Genomic DNA, 18,617 nt, shown 5'->3' on the forward strand with positions numbered 1-18,617 from the left:
AACTCAACGGGGTTGAGTTAATAGTGATTGTGATATAGTGGACTCTCGCTGTAGATCGGGCCTCAGGACTGTAGGTAGCTGTAAGGGACAAAAAATTCTTGAAAACAGATCTATATCTGGAGCTTCTCTTTCTCTCTCCACGCCTCGATCGATCGCCAAGGCTCCGTCTCTCGTCAACTGTTTACGCCAGCGTAAGTGCAAAATACGTAGACAAACCCGCCAAATTTGAAATTATTATATGGAAAAAGACAAGGACAAAAGTGTTTTCAGTTTGGTTTCATGTTTTTAATAAATATTCAATACAGACGTAGACATTTATGTATAATAATATATTAATTAAGAGTTTAAATAATACATATAGAAACATTTATATATAAAAAATTATTTTGAAATTGCTAATTTGACAGCTGATTCTTTCGCTTTTCTTATCACTTTTCTTATCTTTACTTATCAGCTAGATCTGATTGAGATAATAAATTGGTTTGTTCACACACACACACACACATAAAAAGAAAGAATCAAATTAGCTGCGGAAACAACATTTGGGCTTATTCTTTCGACCGAACTCGCATTATTGTCACAGTCTTCTATTTCTAAAAAAATACCATTGAAAATTTACAATAAAATTATTGTGTTATGAAGTAAGGCAAATTCTATTTGTATTATTTAAATAATTTTTCGCACACCTTCTATTGTGAAAATTTAAGAACTTTGTTTTATTTAATTTTTCGATCAAGATGGAACTTTTGTATGTGTATTGTTTTGAAAATAATTATCAATTTGTGACTATAGACTAAGAATATGAATATATAAAAATGAATAAAAATTTGTCGAAAATTCTTTTTTACATGGTTTTATTAAACTGCTAAGACTTTTAAAAATAATATGAACTCTTTATTAGTTCTATGAAAAATTTTCTACTCCGGTTTAATAAACATTTTTTGCACAAGAAATTCTTAAAATTCAAGACTATATATATATATATATAGTCATATATATATATATATATGACTGCGTTCGAGGAGTGTGCTGTATAATGTATTGTAATTGTTTTAGTTAATTCTAACGTATTATCATTTATATGATAATAAGATTTTTTGTGTGTTTGGTAATTTCAATATAAATTACATGCAAAGAGATTTTGAAAAAAAAAAATATGTCTCAATTTTGATTTTTTCATTTATTTTTTCTCTACATAATTTTCTTTCAGTAAGTCTTTTACATATACAGTGATATCTTAGATATAATAACATGATAACTCTGACTCTAATACACACAATAAAGGAATACAAACAATAATAAGTTTTCTACTATTTTTAACAAAGTGCTGTTAATAAGAAAAAACCATAATTTAATATTACAATTGTACGCAAGACAATTTCTAATATATTACGTATATATATTTCGAATATATGTAGATATGAGCACGCAACATATCTACAAAATCACCCAATAAAATAGCAGAAACACTTATTCTAAAGTAATACTATTTTTAATTTGGTCAAAATCTTATTTATTAACAATAGTGCTGGCTTAGTCATACATGATATAGGCGGATAATTTTATGCAATGTTTTTACGGGGCAAGATGTTTCAAAAATATTTTCATAAACTTCAGATTTATAATTTTCCAGATATATTTCTTCTGTCTGAAGTTTAACAAATAAATTTATAATAATTTATAGTTTTTTTTTCTATTATATTTGCGCAGATAATTATTTTTCACCAAATAATTCTGTTCAGAAATTCATTTCTAAATTCAGTTAATACAACGAGGAATCTATTAAAAATGTTAATAGTATAAATATTTATATGTATTATTTATGTATATTTTTTATATATATGTATTATTGAATTTCTGTGATATATTAGGATTTTGTATCAGTAAAAATACAATATGTATATATATACTATAATTTCAAAGAGTCTATGTCTTAGTTTAATCAAAATGATAAAGTTATTGTTTATATATTGTATACATATTCAATTGTATATAAATATTTATAGTTGTTTTTATGTCTATAGTTTTTTGTAGAAGAGATTTTTGTATTTTTTGTAAACATTTAAAATAGTTAACACGATTATTTGGCACATGAAACATCAATGATATAGTTTTTAGAATCACTACTTCTTTTATATGTATAAGTTTTTTTTATATATAAGTTAAACAGATATAATGACTGAGACCTTTTATGCTCCTGTAAGAAGTACTAAGTTTCTCATTTTATAGTGTAATGATTAGTGAAAGTCATGAAAGGACACGTAAGTAGAAAATTAACATATATTTTGATTATACACGTAATAAAATGAAAAAATTATATATATATAATGTGTGAAAATAAATACAAAAACATTTAATACATTTAATACTTTTAATACACACGACAAAAGCAAAAATCGTATACGTATTACAGAATACGCAAGCAAATTATCCTTTCAAGACCAGACGTGAGTCTCCTAGATCCACCCAAAAGTTTTAAACCGGTGTCTCTAGTAGATAGATATTAGTTTAGCGCGAAGGCCCTGGAAAAAACTCTTAGACAACGTTAAAGATTGTTGACAGCGTCATTTGTTCACTAGCTTTGCAAATATTTAATTGTGAAATGTGAAAAGAGACTCTTTTCATTAAACGCTTATATCTTCAAAACTGGAGATTTTTTCAATTTGTTTTTTTTTATCAATGCAGAATCATTTAAACTTTTTGATTTCAAAACAAGAAATTGAAAAAATATTGATTTTTCGCGAAGATAATCGATCTTAAAGTCGCGTGGACTTTACACAGACCCGGCCAACTCGTAAGTCATTTTTAAGGTCTGGCCTTGAAGGAAAAATTATATATAATTTATATATAATTGATAGTTAGATATAATCTCACTTTTTCAAATAAAAAGTTCAAACGATGTAACAAATAAAATTATATTGTAAAAAATAAAAAAAAACTCAGAAATAAAGTCATTTACACAACATTACTATTTATTTTTGTTTATATAAATTATATAAAAAATATCAAAATTAATATATATACATATTATAAATTAAGAACAAAATATAAAATATCAAAATTAATACAAAAAATATAGCTATAGTGTTTATAGTTCTATTTTCATCATAAACTCACTTTTACAGTCTTTTATCTCACTGAGTAGTAGTTGTTACTTATGCTTACATAAGCGTAAAATGGCCTCCTATTCTAAACACATAAATACGGTATCACATGTAGGATCACAACACTGTTACAAATTCCAGTTGCAGATAAATTATCTATTTTAGTCATTGTAATAATTTTTGTTGAACATTCAGTAGTAGGGCACTTTGAGAGTTTGGATTTATACTTTAATATATCTAAGCATATTTGGTGCGGACACAGTAAAAACATATTATTTCACATATTTTATCTTCCTTCGTAAAAGTCATCAACTATATAAGTTTATGTACAGTCTATTTCTTTCATTTCCTTTTTTTTTTTTGCTTCGAAAATATTATTCCGAATTATGTAAGTTAAAAAATGATACATATATATTTTTCTTCAACAGCAGAAAAAAAAATATATACATATATATGTATGTGTTCTTTTGAGGAAAACCCAGTATAAAAAAGTGAAATATTGAAAAGTAATTTATCTTGAAAATTAATTTAACTTGAAAAATAGATATCTATTTTTTTTATAATATATGTTTCAATGAACACTTCGCTTGAGAAAAATAGTTTTTTTTTAGAAATGCTGTTCAACTATTCACTATTAGTCCATTCGAAAACCGCATTCCTTGTTTGGAATTATGTTCATCTATTGCTATGCTTTCATACATAATACTCATTTTATAAGACTGTTTTTTTTTTTTTTTTTATATCATGTTTTGGTAATGTTTTTGCGTTACATATTCCGATAGAAATTATTACCATTTCATGATGACTATATATATATAGAAAATAAATATTATAATTTTTTTATATAATAATAATATAATTCTCTCTCTGGAGAATGAAAGTACGTTGGCAAGTATTTTTAAATAACACGAATGCGAGTGTACGTCGCGGTCTCGATTCAAAATTCGAAACTCTAATAGCAAAATCTGTCAAAAAAACAAATTTGTCATCAAAAAGACAGCAATTTCCTGCTGGTTCACCAACATGTTTGCTAGAAGAGGATAATTGAATAAAATTCGTCATTTAAATTAAAAAAAAAAAAAAAAAAACTTATCACAGAAGATATTATAATTGTTATAAATAAACGGTAGTAAAATCTAATAAAAAAAAATGAATGAAAAGAAAAATTTATTATACATTTGGCATCTTAAAATTTTCGGAAAGATTAAGATTAAATGGGACCTATTGCTTTTATATGTAAAGATTGCTTCCCCGTTTCACGTGCGGCGAATAATTAGGATAACTACTTAGATACTGATGTCGCGGACTTACTGATGGTTGTTTAGTTATACTCGCCATAGCGTAGCCCATCGCGAGCTCAAATCCTCTGGATATTGTTTGGTACACTACCCACGGCCACGCCTTAGGAAATTGCGACACTGTCGGTTCTGTACCAAACGGCACAGTTTCAGCGAATAGTCCTAAAAAAAAATGAATTAATTAAGCTAAGTATAATGTTGTTTTCACATAATAAATTTTATATTAAATAAATTTATATATATACCCAGCAAACAAATTTCTGACCGCGCAGACAGACTTGGCAACGGAAACTGTGTGTGTGCAGAAACGCTACAATGCGAAAACATGCTTTGGCGCTGCCAAAGCTGTTAACACACAGAAACAGAAAGGACGCAACATGGTCACCGAAAACTCATCAAACCATATCCTAAAGAGGACACGGATGGATATCGATTTGGTCTACAAATTTCGCTGGCGGTTGGCGACAAAATCGCGCGACGTCTCGCAATCAAATTGTTTGCTGGGGTTTATACACCAAATCATTAATTTTCTATTTAATGTCTTTTTTTTCTTTCATAAGTACCGTATGGTCCAAAAATGCGAAAGGCATCAGTGAAACACAGAAGAATTCCTAGAATCGCGGTGGCGCGTGTTACGTTCAACACTTTTTGCACTTGAGACTTTCTCGCAGCTGCGGTATCTGTTTCCGTCGGAATATGCAGCGGCGTGTCGGGTTTTGCTCGATTCACATACGCAATGTGATTCAATATCGAGTGAAGAGTATAATCTGTGTTCTGTAATTAACACACACACAGGCTACGTTCAGGAGGAGGCACTCTATCAGCGTCTATATTGCGTCATTTTCTATCTTTGTTTTACCATCTAATGAGCAATAATAAGATAGACAATGATGCAACAGCGCTGATAGCGCGTTTCCCGAACGCAACCATACAAAAAAATACTTTAAAATACGGGATGAGACGCGGATCGTTATTCAGGATAATTAAGCAGGGATGAAAATGAAAAAAAAGGAGAAGAGAAGAAAAAAGAAAATAAGAGAAAATTTTTTCAATTTGTTTTTTTGTTTTTTTTTTATCAACGCAGAATCATTTAAACTTTTAATTCCAAAAACAAGAGAGTTTTTTTAATATTGAATTTTTGCGGAGATATTCAATTTTCAAAGTCGCGTAGGTCTCACAGATTCGGTTTGGCCAACTAATCGTCATTTTTTAGATCTAGTTTTTAGCCACGAAGAGTTAAGATATCAGACAGACGTATAACATACATAGACTGCGCGTTCTCTATCTTCTCTGTGGAAAGGAAATGGTCAAAACGCAGATAGAGATAGATGTTTTCACCCGTGTGCGTCTCTATCCTTGTTTAGTGACGCAATAATCGAACGAGATAATTAGTAGGAATGAAAAATAGCGATGGTAGAGCGATAGAAAAGCACCGAGCGATAAAGGAGCGACAGTGACAGAAGCCGATTGACATCTCGTGAAGTTGCATAATGATGCTGCCCGCTTTAGACACTGAGAGTTAGAAACAGAGATACGGGTGAAAGCATCTGTCTCTGCGTTTTGACTCACTTCCCCTCTCACCTTTCACACGCGCAGTCTATCTCTACTTGTCTATGGTAGAAGATAAATTTATGGATCGTAAGATATAATAATTTACTTGATAAAAAAAATAAATAAAAAATAAATAAATAAAAATAAATAAAGTAAATAAAAAAAAATAAAAAAAATAAATTAAAAAAAATAAATAAATGAAAGATGTATGATAATCGTAAGAGAAATCAAGAAATTCTTTTAATTTTAAGAAAACTTCTATAAAAAAAGCTATAAAAATCTAAGAAAACATATATTATTATTTCAAAACTCAAAATGTGTTTCAAGCGTTTGTAGGAGTTTAACGATGTAATAAACATTGCGACTCTTGCCTCACTAGTCGTGTTTTCGGGGAGCAAGTTGGTCTCAGCCGTTATGTTCTCCGGATCTTCGATAGTCTTGTCGTTCCACGACAAATTCTTCTTCCGCACTTTCGTCTCTTCGTCTTTACCCTTCGACTTTTCGACATTCATCAACGCCGCTTTCTCGCTGCAATCGGGTTGCTCCGAGTCCGATTCGGATTTCTCTGGTATTTCCGTTTTCGCAGACGCTATAATGCTCTGAAAGTGTGTGGGACTTCTGTCTAGAGTTCTGATGCTGATATCGCTGCTCCGACGGTTTATAACCAACGGTTTGATATGAAACTCGGAGTTACGTCGACAGGTGCTTTCCGAGTTTCTACGCGAATTCGGTTTGGATGATATGAAAGTTCCGATGTCGGAATTGCGTCTTGAACCTATATTAATATTGATTTAAGTAATGTGAAAATGAAACGGTAGCATTAATACATACTCGATTAGCAAGTATCTCAAAATGTATCGAAATCAATATTTTTAGTGACGTTCACCTGCGGGACTAACGTCCAAAACTTTTGGCAATCGGGGATATTCATCGGGTGGCAACATTCTTCTAGGTGTTCTATTACCGAAGTCGCTGTTTCTTCTTAACTTAGTCGCGAATTGCGAACCGCGATTCTTCTCGTGAGTAAAATCGGAGCATCGTCTCAATTCTCTGGCGCTAGTTGCTGGGGTAATGTTCTCCGAATAACGTCGGGAAATGCCGTCGGGTGAACGATTTCTCTCGATAGAATCTCGCATCCTAGGTGAGTGTCTGGGACTGCCCTCCGTTATACGTTTGCATTCCGTCGTCGTGGCGAATGTGTCTTCTTCGTTTATAAGTCGAACGCTGCATTCTGAATTTCTGCGAGAGGACTTGGTGGACGTGTCGCTGCCTCGTCGACTGGCCATGGAGTTTCTGCGACTAGGACTAGATACGGTGATGATCGGTAGATTAGCGGGAGTTGGTGTGGGAGTGGGCGGCCTCACGTAGACTTCCGGTACCGAAGTTTGTTCCTGCAATGGCAACTGCACGACTATGTGCGTCGAGTCCTTTCGCGCTGGTTCCTCCACTTTGTTCGTCTTAGAAATGGTCGTGACTCGTGATTCTGAAATCGAATCTTTATCTCGCACATGTTTATTTGATTGTAAAGTTGATATATAACAAAGTTTACTTACCACTTTCCTCCGTGAGTGTTTCCATTGTGCTTTTACTTGCGTTCGCGGGCTCATTTTCCTCGACACTACTTCTCAATTTAGCGCCCAGCAAAGTAGGGACCAACGTGGCGGCGACCGAAGTCGCTAGATTGCTATAGGGCGCCAACATAGCGAGTTGCATGATGCCTGTGAAGTAATTTTAAGAATAATTTTAACTGCGCTTGAAACAAGCGCAGATGCAAGCGGATGTTTGCTTGAAAAATTGCTAAAACGAATAAACAACAAACCTTTCTGATGTGTATTGGGATTGTCACGTGTCAGCATGTTGCTCGGCATAGTTCGAAGCAAATGATCGACTTTATAAGCCGCGTGTAGAAATGCAAAATACAAAAAACCGCTCCACAGAAGAAATATGACTTGGATCACATATTTTACTAGATAACAATTGTGGGAGGACACAAAGATATTGCTGGTGATTACCAAGAAGAGATGCGCTATTATAACGATATTAAGGCAGGATTCTTTCTGTATTTTCTCCGGACCAAATTTCAGCTGAAAAATATAAATCATATGTAAAGTTTATTAAACGCGACGCAATTTTGAACATATGCAAATTGTCATGATTGATTTGAGACTTAGCAAGGTTAAACGCACCTTTGTCAATTGCAAAAACGCCAACTGTATCAGGCAAAAGGCGGAAGTGATGCACGGATATCCAATGTCCCATATAATTGCTACAATAACCTTAGGCATCGTCTCCTTGAGATTGTAGGGATCTAAAAACAAAGAGATGCTCCTCGACGCTCCGAGTACACATAAAAATATGTTAATCGTGGTCATAAACGGTCGACTTGATAAGAGGGATCTAGAGAAGAAAAAAAAAGAGAAGTTATATAAAGACAAAAGTTTTTTTTTCATAATTTTCTATTAGCTTAACGCGCTTATATATTATACGCAAATATACCTTAAATTTAGAATGGAGAATAATGTATAAAAAGCAAGTACGAAAAATAGACATGCGTAGCCATATATGTGAACCAGGAACATCCATCCTATGTCTTGTTGTATTCCGCTCCATGACGGCGCGGTGATCAACAATTTGTCCAGATTCGACAGGTTTGTTGACACACAATTTTGTCCGGGGACAAATACCGGAGTTGTTGTGTTTATATCTATATAATAACACAGAACATTGAATATGTGGAGCAAATACAAAAATAGATGCGTCAAAAAAATTAAAAAAAAAAAACAAACAAAAAAAAACTCACTTTATAACGCAAGCAACAAGATACAAACTCTGGAACGTGTGTATATAAAATATAATTTAAATTATACATTATTTTTTTTTTTTTTAAGTAGCATCAATAAATACCGTAATTAGGTTTTTAAACTTTACTTCAACAAGAGAGTCACTATATTTAATTTAATCAGCTATAAATTATTTCGGGTGCTGGAACAACCCCCAGATAGTGCTCGGGGGGATGCAAAAATGGCACTTGCGCCTCTATCCGTTCTATGTGTAAAAAATTCAGATAAAGAAAATAATAAACTGACCGCGAGTCCAATTGACCAGCCTATCCATAATCCCGCGATGTATCCACAGCACATCACTGAGGCTTGTAATTAAGTAGTAGTGGAGTATTAGATACTTAATGCGCGTCTATTTAATGTAGCACGTTTCGCGAGCTCGTGAAATGCGGTAGCAGCAACAGGCTTTACCTATAGAGTAACTTGATTGATTCACGCACCTCCTCTCGCCGCTTCTTACTGAAGTATAGCCACTGGTCTCTCTCTCTTCAGTCAGGATTATTGATCTTCCTCAAAGAGGGTTGGAGGGGGCACACATGCCCACACAAAGCACCTGCTGGTCAGTTGTTTATCTTTAGAGTTTAAATGGGGCAAAGTTAAATTTATCGATTTACGTTACGTTATGATTCACACGCTCGTTATTTTTGTGAAAACAAACTTTAGTATTTATCAATAAATTTTCATAAGGCACGAATCTCATACGCTGCACGCATCAATATATTGCACACATAAGATTGATGAAAAGTTGTTAATAACATTGCATTAAATACTACTGAGTCAATTAACTTATTTAAAATATATTACTTAAAAAAAAACAATTGATTTCTAAATGGATTTGATTCTTTTTTGCTTGAAATACTTATTCCATCATAAATAATAAAAAAGTTTAGACAGATATTCATGACATTTAATGGAGAAATTACAAATAAACCAGCTTCGCGGGTTTTTCCATTAAAATACTGAATAATGTAATTTTTCATGGTACGGTAATAAAAATATATTATTTACAAAAACAAATTATAAAAATAATTACAAATTAAGTGTTCACATATGCAGTATACATATTATATATACATATATATATATATGAATATTAGTTTTAATTAAATTTAATATATTTTTCCATACTATATATCATTTTAAATAATATACATATATGTATATATATATATACCACACATATTTTATTTCACAATTTATAATCTATAGATTCTAAAAAAATTATTACATTTTACAACATTCTTTTATCTAACGAACTTTACGTAAATCAACTTATGTATCATTAACACGTTGAATATCGGGGCCAATTTTACATGAGTTAGCCAAGGCGCCGGAAGGAAATGTTTATAAATGCAATGCTAATGACATCGCCGGTCACCGGTGACCATTACGGCATTCAACGTGTTAAATGATACAAATATCATTTGTATTTTCATAGATATAAAATATTTTCTCTCCCCAAATGATTTAATCTATACATACATATAATAAGTCTGACAAAATTTGATATAAACATTAATCATACAGAGTACATAAAATGTTTTCTTATTACACGGTAATTGGTTTGGAAGCATTTGTCATATACGCAAAGTGTTTTGTATTCTCAATGTAATTGACAGGCTCTGACCGCGATAACTTGCAGAAGAATGAATATAGGACTTAAAACCTCCGAATATTCATACGTGGTCTGTCCGGAAAGTTTTTGACATAAAAGATATTTAAACGTAAAAATTAGAGACAGTAAAAGTAAACTCCATATGCCGCGCAAAATGGCAAATTTTGTCATTCCTTCCATGTGCGTTCTTATGAACACAATGGCACAAAAATATGTGTTTAGACCGTCGGCAATAAAAAGTGGCGAGAAAACTTTCCACCATCCGGACGCTTCCACGAAATAATTACCGTCTAATTTCAAAGCCAAGAATACGGTAAAAAATGTTAAGGAGATCAAGTTGATGAATATTTCAAAGATCGTGAGACCTAACCAGCCCACCAGCTCGTTCAAAGAGAATATCATTATGAAAATAACACACAGCTCTCTGCATCAACTGTGTATCTTAATACTTAACGACGCTAGATAATAAAATTTATTTTATTCTATTATGCACAGTTTTTATTACTTAAACACATATTGTTTTGCGGAATCAGAGTGTCGGAGTTTGTTTCCAAAATTAATTCTCAATACGGCCAAGAATAATTTTCTGTGAATAATTTTCTGGAAATATGTATGCGTATAGCGGAGTTTTGTCTGGTGTTTATTTCATCGTCTCCATCGTCAGTTTGGGCTTCCAATTCATCTGCGCAAGTGATAAACATAATTTAAAAAACACTTTACTACGTACATCACACTATTGAACACATAAATTGATCAACAAAAATTTAATTAACATACCCACCTACTAAAGACACCGTAGAAGTTGTAACATCAAGTTGTAAAGTTCCATGATGAACTTGGTTCAATCGCAATGCTAAATTGACCGCTTTGTAAACCGCAGCTCCGAGACCATTGATAGTCAGCTCGGACACGCCTTTGTCAAGCAATTTTTCGCATTTGTACAATTGCGCCTGAAAAAGTAGTATCATTGCAAAATGTAATCGCAACAAAAAACAATTTTTAAACAAAGCGTATATTTGATGGACGACCAAGAGGGGTTATAATCTTTCCAGAAAAACAAATTACCTTCAAAGGAGTTTTATTGTTGACATAAATAATTCCGACGCTTTTCTCCAATTTGGGTGGCTGTCTTCGTCGCAGAACGTGTTTGGAACTCAACGAGAGTGTCTTGCTTTTTTTACAGCCGCTCTTTGTTCGTTTATTTAATCCCGAACTGTTGTCCGCTTCGGCCATTGCAGGCCAATTGCAACATTTTCCGCGGACCGTTCCGCGCAAAATTTTCGACAGCTCAACAGCGTTTTTTGATTGGCCAACCGGTCACCCGAAACTGTCGATCAACACCAATCGAAGACATGCGATTCAAGGAGATAAACCGGATACAACCGAGAGTAACGTGATCGAATCAAGGAGGTCACTGACAACAACGCGACATAACCTCCAAGATCTAAGAACCGTGGTCTTCGTTCAGGATTGAAGTAAGATCGCGCCGAAGTGCGGTCTAAAGTAGACCAGAGACACAAAAACGCGATACAAAAACCTAATCGGACGTAATCGACAGTCGTCGATCGACGAACGTTTTTTGTGGTTTTTAACAACAATCTTGGTAAAAAAAAAATCAGCCAACATTCAGTCCCCGTCAGGAAACGCTATGAGCAATAACGCCACGAAGGAACCCGAAGTGGATCCGAAGAATATAATAAAGAGCAGAGAGACTCTGTACAGGCTGATGATCAGGTTCTTGTTTAGAAATTTGTTTCTTTCTTCCATACATGGTGTTAAAAATTCATCTTCTTCTCGTTATTTTTCTCAGTATGATTTAGGTGTGTTAAATTGTATAACATCAATTTGCAAATTTATGATATTGTCAGTAAAAAGCACAAGTTGAAAACAAAGCTGTTTGGTTTCATCAACGTGTCGAATATTTCAGCCAGCTGTTTTACGACGGTCATCAGACACTGGCTATGCAGCTGTCCAATGTTATACAGGCGGAACCACCGTGTCCGCCGTCGGATCGATTGCTTCATCTCATGCTGATCGGAGCCGCTCACGAGCCGGATCGTTCCAAGAAGGAAAACACCAGTTTGTCAACATTTGCGTCCAGCTTTGACAACACACTTGGGCCTGGATTGGATTTGGAATTTGAAACCGAAATTCAAACACAAGCACCGGAACCCGCGCAGTACGAAACCGCATATGTCACATCTCACAAAGGAAACTGTAGAGCCGGAGCGTTTTCAGCTGATGGTCAGTTAATAGCCACTGGTTCGGTGGACGCGTCAATCAAGATCTTGGACGTGGATAGAATGCTCGCTAAATCCGCGCCCGACGAAGTGCCACCTGGCGATCAGACGGGAGGCCATCCGGTTATACGAACTTTGTATGATCATTTGGAAGAAGTAACGTGTTTGGAATTTCATCCAAGAGAACCGATACTTGTATCCGGTAGTCGAGACTTCTCCGTAAAACTGTTCGATTTCAGTAAAGCAAGTGTTAAAAAAGCGTTCAGGACTATAACGGACGCCGATCAAATTCGTTGTCTGTCCTTTCATCCAACGGGAGATTATCTAATAGTTGGAACCAATCATCCGGTAGTTAGATTGTACGACGTGAATACGGCACAGTGTTTTGTGTGCAGTATACCCAGTCATCAGCACTCGAACGGAATAACGAGCATCAAGTATTCACCGGACGCGAAGACTTACGCGTCGGCGGGCAAAGATGGAAGTATCAAACTTTGGGACGGTGTGTCCAATCGATGTATAAACACCTTTGTAAAAGCGCACGACGGTTACGAAGTGTGCTCGGTAACCTTCACAAGAAACGGCAAGGTAGTAATTTTACTGAAGATCGATTTGTTGCACATATGTTATTTATGATGAAGAACTTTGCGCGGATTTGTATTTCTAAACTAAGAAATATATTTACGGTCATCCGAGCCGATCGCAGGATGTTGTGCGGAAAACTGCGTATATATATATATATATACATATATATATTTGTTCGCGTGTAAATTTACAAATATATATATAACAAATATATATATATATATATATATATATATACACAGGGTGTTTCAGAACTATGGGATCAAACTTCTAGGGGTTATTCAGTGCAACAGTAGAAAACATTTGAGTATAGGGACCCATGTCCGGAAAAGTGTCACTACCGCACTACGGCCCTAAGACGCGTTAAAATTTAGAAAGACGATGAATNTTAACGCGTCTTAGGGCCGTAGTGCGGTAGTGACACTTTTCCGGACATGGGTCCCTATACTCAAATGTTTTCTACTGTTGCACTGAATAACCCCTAGAAGTTTGATCCCATAGTTCTGAAACACCCTGTATATATATATATTAAGATATATATATATATATAAACGCAGTTTTCCGCACAACATCCTGCGATCGGCTCGGATGACCGTAAATATATTTCCTAGTTTAGTAACTTATCGAGCTTCAATAGGATTTAATTGTATTTAAGTATAACAATGATTAGAAAAAAGAGAAGAATAATTTTTGTATAATTTTGAATTCCAGTATTTACTGTCTTCGGGGAAAGATTCCTTGATAAAATTATGGGAATTATCTACCAGCAGATGTTTAATAGCGTACACGGGTGCTGGAACTACAGGTAAACGGTTTACAAATACGTTCGTACTTTGGGATGGGGAAGGAGAATTTATATTTGGTTTGGTATATGTCTCTAACTAAACATCGTAACAACACAACCATCGCGCAACTGACTCTATGCTGTTTATTCGCAGGAAAACAGGAACATAAAGCACAAGCTATCTTTAATCACACCGAGGATTATGTGATGTTTCCTGACGAAGCCACAACTTCGTTGTGCGCTTGGAATTCTCGCAACGCGTCAAGAAAGCAATTATTGTCACTGGGTCACAACGGACCGGTTAGATTGATTGTACATTCACCAACAGCACCCGCGTTTCTAACGTGTAGTGACGATTTCAGAGCAAGATTTTGGTTTCGCAGAATGCCGACTCACTAACACAGTTTGTTATCAAAAGCCGACAATATTTAATGGACATTAAGAACAGGAAGTTTTTTTTTATATAATTTTCATTTCATCAAAAAAATCTAACAAAGAACGAGAAAAAGAGAGAGAGAGAGAGAGAGAGAGAAACACAGTGAAAGTGAGAGTGAGAATGAGAGTGAAATTTAAAAGACGAAAAATTTTTGAAGATTGAAATTTAAAGATTTGATATATCGTGTACCAAAAAAAATGTCATTACAAGAAAGAAATAAGTATATAAGTTATTTTTTATATTACGTGATCATCTATCTCATTTAGATTCTAAGTAAAATAATTATTTATCTTTTTAATATTTATTTTTTATTGCGCATGACAATTTCATTCATCGTATTTGTATTTAAAAAGCGGTGAGCGGTCAATTTCACAGATGATCCAGCAATTTTATAACTTGTTGCTTACGACTGAACAATATATATATATATATATAAAAAAATATTTGTATCAAGGTAAGTACAAAGATTGTGTGATAAGAATTCAAATTTAATAAAATTTAATGGATTTTTCTAAATTAACACTTGCCTCTGGGTGTGTAAAATTTATATGTAAAGACACAAATTTAACACGTTCTTTATTAAAATTTTTTCAATTTATCTTTTTACGAAATTTATACCGATTTTAATTCCTTCGACGATATTTTATGCTACAATTTTTACATTTCAGATTAATTAAGTTTTTAATTTCAATTACTGTTTATATAATTGTAATTATATATATATGTGTGTAAGTTTATTTTATCTCAATGATCTTTTCTCCAAGATGTAAATGTGAAATCACATCTCGTTGCTGACGTTGTCGGAGAGTTTAATATTTTTTAAAACTATAAAAAAAAAAAATTTTTTTATATCGATGAAGCGCGAAATGCAATCCGCAAATTTTATTCCGCTTTATACGCGTCGCTACGCGCGTAGTTCGTCGCGGTGGTGCGAGGCGGCGCACCGAACTCCCGCTCTGATGTTTGACGAGGTGTCACGTGACCCACGCTAACCGCCATCTTTCCTTATCGTATAAACAGTACGACCGGGCACAAGCGCGAATTCTTGCCGTAGAATCGTGGATTTTCCAGTGTTTTTAAGTGATTCGCACGCGAAGATATGTCCGACGCCAAGACAGAAACCAAGAGCGACAATAACGTCGAGGATGCGTCCAAGGTAAGCGGACGGCGGGTACGTCAGAAACACCTTCGTCAAGCCGAGTTTTCATGCCGTGTGTGCGGCGTGTATATGCGGTAAAGGTTTCCCCCCGCGCGAAGCACCAAAGGCGGCGTAGATGCTTGTGGATATTGCGCGCGTTAAAAATCCTGGACGCCGACGAGAGACGACGGCGATAAACCGTGTTTACGTGCGTAAGGCGCGCGGATTCGTGCCGTCAGATCGACGATCGTGCGCCATGTGGTGGTGCCTGGTGAGAGTCGCGCGTCGGGCGACGGCGCCGCACCGCCTTCCGCGCCGTGACCGGCCGCCTGCTCGTCCCGTTCGTCCAGCGATTTTTCGGATCTGCGCCGTACGCACGTACGCAAGTCCTTGCCTCGCTTCGGCAAATATGGAGGCGGGCTTTTTTATTTACGCGAGCTCCGCGACCGTGAGTGAGTCGCTGCTGCTCGTTTCGTTCGCTCGAACACGCCGTCCGTTCGACATCGAACGAAAAGGCGGGAAATCATCGTCGCTCCTTTAGGAGTAGCGGTGAGAATGCGTTCGTGACGACGTGCCACGCCGATGGCCGCAAGTTTTCGGCGCGTTGACGTTTTGTGAGACGCTGTCGTTTCTCGTTGTTGCGGTCATCGACGACGATCATCGCGACGATGACCGACGATGACGACAACGACGACGACGACAACAACAACGACGACGACGATGATTACAACCTGGCGCTCGTAATGAGGCGTAGATGATTGAGAATGGTGCGGGCAAACTAAAATGGCGGGAAACTTAAAACGGAACGTTGGTCTTTCGACGCTTTGCCGACCGTGTGGTTCAATGGTCTCCCGATAATCTTATCGTACGAGAGCTTTAATCATTTGTGTCGTGTTGTACCCGTGCGCCCGTTTAGCTGCCTTTATTTTGCGCGGTCTCCAATAAATCTCGAGACCCACCATGCGGCTGCGTAAAAGACGTGCGTTTTTTTTTTGTGTCACACACGTACATGTTTTTGAATGTATACATGTGTGTACGATTGTATATTATTTCTTATTACGAAAAGCAGATGAAACAGAAAAGCTAATTTTACAGGAACAATCGACGGAGGAGAAGCCAGCTCCCACTAGAAACAAACGAACTGGAACCAAGAGACTTTCCACCCTCGAAAGAACCGCTCAGGAAGGCGAGGCGCTCTTAAAGGTGTGTGTGTGTGTCTGTCTGTCCGAAAGAAATCACGCGTAATCCGAAGCGGGAAAAGTTATTGATCTCGGATCGAAAAGCAGTTATTGATTGTTCAAAATCATCATCGATGCCAAGACGGTCAAGACTCTCGTCTCTTCCTTCTATTACCCGATTAGTTCTGCTCCTTTCCAGTTTAGCTCCTCCTGTTGAGTTTGCTTGCTTCTTAGCAGCATAAGGAACATTGGGAGTGGGGATGTTTTATGACTAGGGGTGGAAGAGAAGAAGTACCATAACACTTTATAGGTGGGACGAGATGAACCAATCGCGCTAACGGCGCCATTTATGAATTTTCCACATACATACCATGTGTACATATATATATGTGTGTGTGTGTATGGGTGTATATATATATATATGTATATATTAATGTCCAATGTAAACAAATTTATAAATTTGTTATAGAATATATATAAAATTCACGTTGATACGTATAACTTATTATATATTTTTATTATATATTTTTTTGAAGAAAAAATCTTGATGTGTGTGTGTATATATATATATATATATATAAATTTCTTTTAATCAATGTGACATTTTTGTATAGGGTATGAACAAATCTGTTGGTGAGGTAGAAGGTAGGAGACGCACTCGTAGTTCAGCCAGAGGCCTAACTTCAACACCAGTGCCATCGCCACCTAAAAAGGAGAAAAAAGAGGCGCCAGTGAGAAGCAGCGGTGGCCGCGGACGTGGTCGTCCCAAGAGGCAAGAGAAAAACAATGAGAATAACACGGATGAGGAAACATCTAACAATAAAAGCGAAAAGCACACAGAAGAAGAATCCACAAAAATGGAAATAGACGAAGAAAAAGAGGAAAAAGAAGAGAAAGAGAGCAAAGCGATACAGAACGAAGACAAAAATGCCGAGGGTGCGGATAGTAAAGACAGTAAAGACAAGAAAGATGCTGAAAAAATGCCCGAAGCCAACTCTAAAGAAGAGAAAGTAACGGAAGAATCGGAAAACGTGGATGAAGCTAAGAGCACCGCTTCTAGTGAAGAGAAAAAACCGGAGGAAGTAAAGGACAGCTCGGATTCGAGTCAAGATGCAACGGATACAACAGCAGAAGCGCCACCTTTATCCTCGTCAGAATCCCAGAATCCTTCCAACACCACTCCCGAGGAAAATAAAGAATAACCTTCTTTCGCCTGTTTTACCATCACTTTTATGTAAGTATTTCTAATTGCCGCTCGAATCAATATTTCATGTTTGCGACCGCAAGTTTGGTTTTTTCTTTTTTTAAAAAATATGTAGATATATATATATATATTGACACATATTCGTCGATTGGCGAACGATATTAACATGTGATTATTTTTCTATAGGAAATACCAAGATGGCGCACATATTGGGGTCACACAAATGCAATCCCCTTCGTCTATTTTAATTAATTAACGCCTTCTTGTCAATCGTTGCTTTAATCAGTGCACTCAGAATGTCATTTTTATTTTATCGTAAAATAATTCAACATGCAACAGTTTTTGAAAGACATCAAATAAAAGGCGTCGCAAAAGTCTACAATGACACGATTAGCGCTAATTCGGTTAAATCGGTTTTCCTCTACCTATGTTATGTACAGATTTATAACAATCTAGGAAGAGACAAACCAAAACCGTTAATCTAGCATTAATCGTCAGTTTAATTTAATCTTTTGAGGTCTTTTGCCTTATTGTTTTACTTTTCTTTCGACGCCAATGTTCGCAGTAGATTATACAAATTTTTGTTATTGTATATTCGCGTATATTTATATATGTATATATACATTTATATATATATATATATA

General features: G+C 35.5%; 5 protein-coding genes across 10 annotated transcripts; 2 read left to right on the top strand and 3 right to left on the bottom strand.

Moving 5' to 3' along the window:
• Window positions 1-3,054: 3,054 nt before the first annotated feature.
• LOC109859437 lies at window positions 3,055-9,270 on the bottom strand. Of its 4 annotated transcripts, XM_020437712.1 has the most exons (10): window positions 9,040-9,270; window positions 8,450-8,657; window positions 8,140-8,350; window positions 7,773-8,037; window positions 7,507-7,671; window positions 6,840-7,448; window positions 6,325-6,728; window positions 4,966-5,176; window positions 4,416-4,564; window positions 3,055-3,189 (listed from the first exon to the last, which is right to left on the bottom strand). In XM_020437712.1, exons 1-10 carry the CDS (start codon window positions 9,065-9,067, stop codon window positions 3,130-3,132), a joined length of 2,310 nt encoding a protein of 769 aa, XP_020293301.1. In that variant the 5' UTR covers window positions 9,068-9,270; the 3' UTR covers window positions 3,055-3,129. The 4 variants fall into 4 exon arrangements, with proteins under 4 accessions (XP_020293301.1, XP_020293299.1, XP_020293300.1 ...); XM_020437710.1 differs by lacking the exon at window positions 3,055-3,189 and having other exon boundaries at window positions 4,220-4,564; window positions 9,040-9,268; XM_020437711.1 differs by lacking the exon at window positions 3,055-3,189 and having other exon boundaries at window positions 4,220-4,564; window positions 6,840-7,436; window positions 9,040-9,266.
• A 697-nt stretch (window positions 9,271-9,967) lies between these two features.
• LOC109859431 (transmembrane protein 203) lies at window positions 9,968-10,829 on the bottom strand. The gene has a single exon (XM_020437697.1). The coding sequence runs from the start codon at window positions 10,808-10,810 to the stop codon at window positions 10,397-10,399; it is 414 nt and encodes a 137-aa protein (XP_020293286.1). The 5' UTR covers window positions 10,811-10,829; the 3' UTR covers window positions 9,968-10,396.
• Window positions 10,830-10,866: 37 nt separating this feature from the next.
• On the bottom strand, window positions 10,867-11,653 carry LOC109859430 (ribonuclease P protein subunit p20). Its single transcript, XM_020437696.1, has 3 exons — window positions 11,474-11,653; window positions 11,190-11,358; window positions 10,867-11,090 (listed from the first exon to the last, which is right to left on the bottom strand). The coding sequence occupies exons 1-3, from the start codon at window positions 11,639-11,641 to the stop codon at window positions 10,972-10,974; spliced, it is 456 nt and encodes a 151-aa protein (XP_020293285.1). The 5' UTR covers window positions 11,642-11,653; the 3' UTR covers window positions 10,867-10,971.
• Window positions 11,654-12,030: 377 nt separating this feature from the next.
• Window positions 12,031-14,678, top strand: LOC109859429 (cleavage stimulation factor subunit 1). 2 transcript variants are annotated; one of them, XM_020437693.1, is made up of 4 exons: window positions 12,031-12,142; window positions 12,336-13,236; window positions 13,945-14,038; window positions 14,172-14,678. In XM_020437693.1, the coding sequence occupies exons 1-4, from the start codon at window positions 12,057-12,059 to the stop codon at window positions 14,414-14,416; spliced, it is 1,326 nt and encodes a 441-aa protein (XP_020293282.1). In that variant the 5' UTR covers window positions 12,031-12,056; the 3' UTR covers window positions 14,417-14,678. The 2 variants fall into 2 exon arrangements, with proteins under 2 accessions (XP_020293282.1, XP_020293284.1); XM_020437695.1 differs by having other exon boundaries at window positions 12,050-12,228.
• Window positions 14,679-15,431: 753 nt separating this feature from the next.
• LOC109859419 (uncharacterized protein DDB_G0286299-like) lies at window positions 15,432-18,577 on the top strand. Of its 2 annotated transcripts, none has more exons than XM_020437673.1 (4): window positions 15,432-15,624; window positions 16,687-16,794; window positions 17,384-18,003; window positions 18,160-18,577. In XM_020437673.1, exons 1-3 carry the CDS (start codon window positions 15,553-15,555, stop codon window positions 17,969-17,971), a joined length of 768 nt encoding a protein of 255 aa, XP_020293262.1. In that variant the 5' UTR covers window positions 15,432-15,552; the 3' UTR covers window positions 17,972-18,003; window positions 18,160-18,577. The 2 variants fall into 2 exon arrangements, with proteins under 2 accessions (XP_020293262.1, XP_020293263.1); XM_020437674.1 differs by having other exon boundaries at window positions 15,432-15,609.
• Window positions 18,578-18,617: the final 40 nt, after the last annotated feature.

This window comes from Pseudomyrmex gracilis, unplaced genomic scaffold (genome assembly GCF_002006095.1).
Source record: "Pseudomyrmex gracilis isolate BER0280 unplaced genomic scaffold, ASM200609v1 scaffold_261, whole genome shotgun sequence".
NCBI lineage: Eukaryota > Metazoa > Arthropoda > Insecta > Hymenoptera > Formicidae > Pseudomyrmex > Pseudomyrmex gracilis.

Bases quoted from the DNA above. Each gene is read 5' to 3' on its own strand.
- LOC109859437 (XM_020437710.1), bottom strand. From the start codon at position 9,067: ATGGATAGGCTGGTCAATTGGACTCGCG. The intron at 8,351-8,449 runs GTATATTTGCGT...TTTCTTCTCTAG, and splicing joins TTCTCCATTCTAAATTTAAG to ATCCCTCTTATCAAGTCGAC. The intron at 5,177-6,324 runs GCAAGAGTCGCA...TGTTAATTACAG, and splicing joins CCGAAAACACGACTAGTGAG to AACACAGATTATACTCTTCA.
- LOC109859431 (XM_020437697.1), bottom strand. From the start codon at position 10,810: ATGATATTCTCTTTGAACGAGCTGGTGGGCTGGTTAGGTCTCACGATC.
- LOC109859430 (XM_020437696.1), bottom strand. From the start codon at position 11,641: ATGGCCGAAGCGGACAACAGTTCGGGATTAAATAAACGAACAAAGAGC. The intron at 11,359-11,473 runs GTAATTTGTTTT...CTACTTTTTCAG, and splicing joins ACAATAAAACTCCTTTGAAG to GCGCAATTGTACAAATGCGA. The intron at 11,091-11,189 runs GTGGGTATGTTA...TCACTTGCGCAG, and splicing joins TTCTACGGTGTCTTTAGTAG to ATGAATTGGAAGCCCAAACT.
- LOC109859429 (XM_020437693.1), top strand. From the start codon at position 12,057: ATGAGCAATAACGCCACGAAGGAACCCGAAGTGGATCCGAAGAATATA. The intron at 13,237-13,944 runs GTAGTAATTTTA...TTTGAATTCCAG, and splicing joins CCTTCACAAGAAACGGCAAG to TATTTACTGTCTTCGGGGAA. The intron at 14,039-14,171 runs GTAAACGGTTTA...GTTTATTCGCAG, and splicing joins CACGGGTGCTGGAACTACAG to GAAAACAGGAACATAAAGCA.
- LOC109859419 (XM_020437673.1), top strand. From the start codon at position 15,553: ATGTCCGACGCCAAGACAGAAACCAAGAGCGACAATAACGTCGAGGAT. The intron at 15,625-16,686 runs GTACGTCAGAAA...CTAATTTTACAG, and splicing joins CCAAGGTAAGCGGACGGCGG to GAACAATCGACGGAGGAGAA. The intron at 16,795-17,383 runs GTGTGTGTGTGT...ATTTTTGTATAG, and splicing joins AAGGCGAGGCGCTCTTAAAG to GGTATGAACAAATCTGTTGG.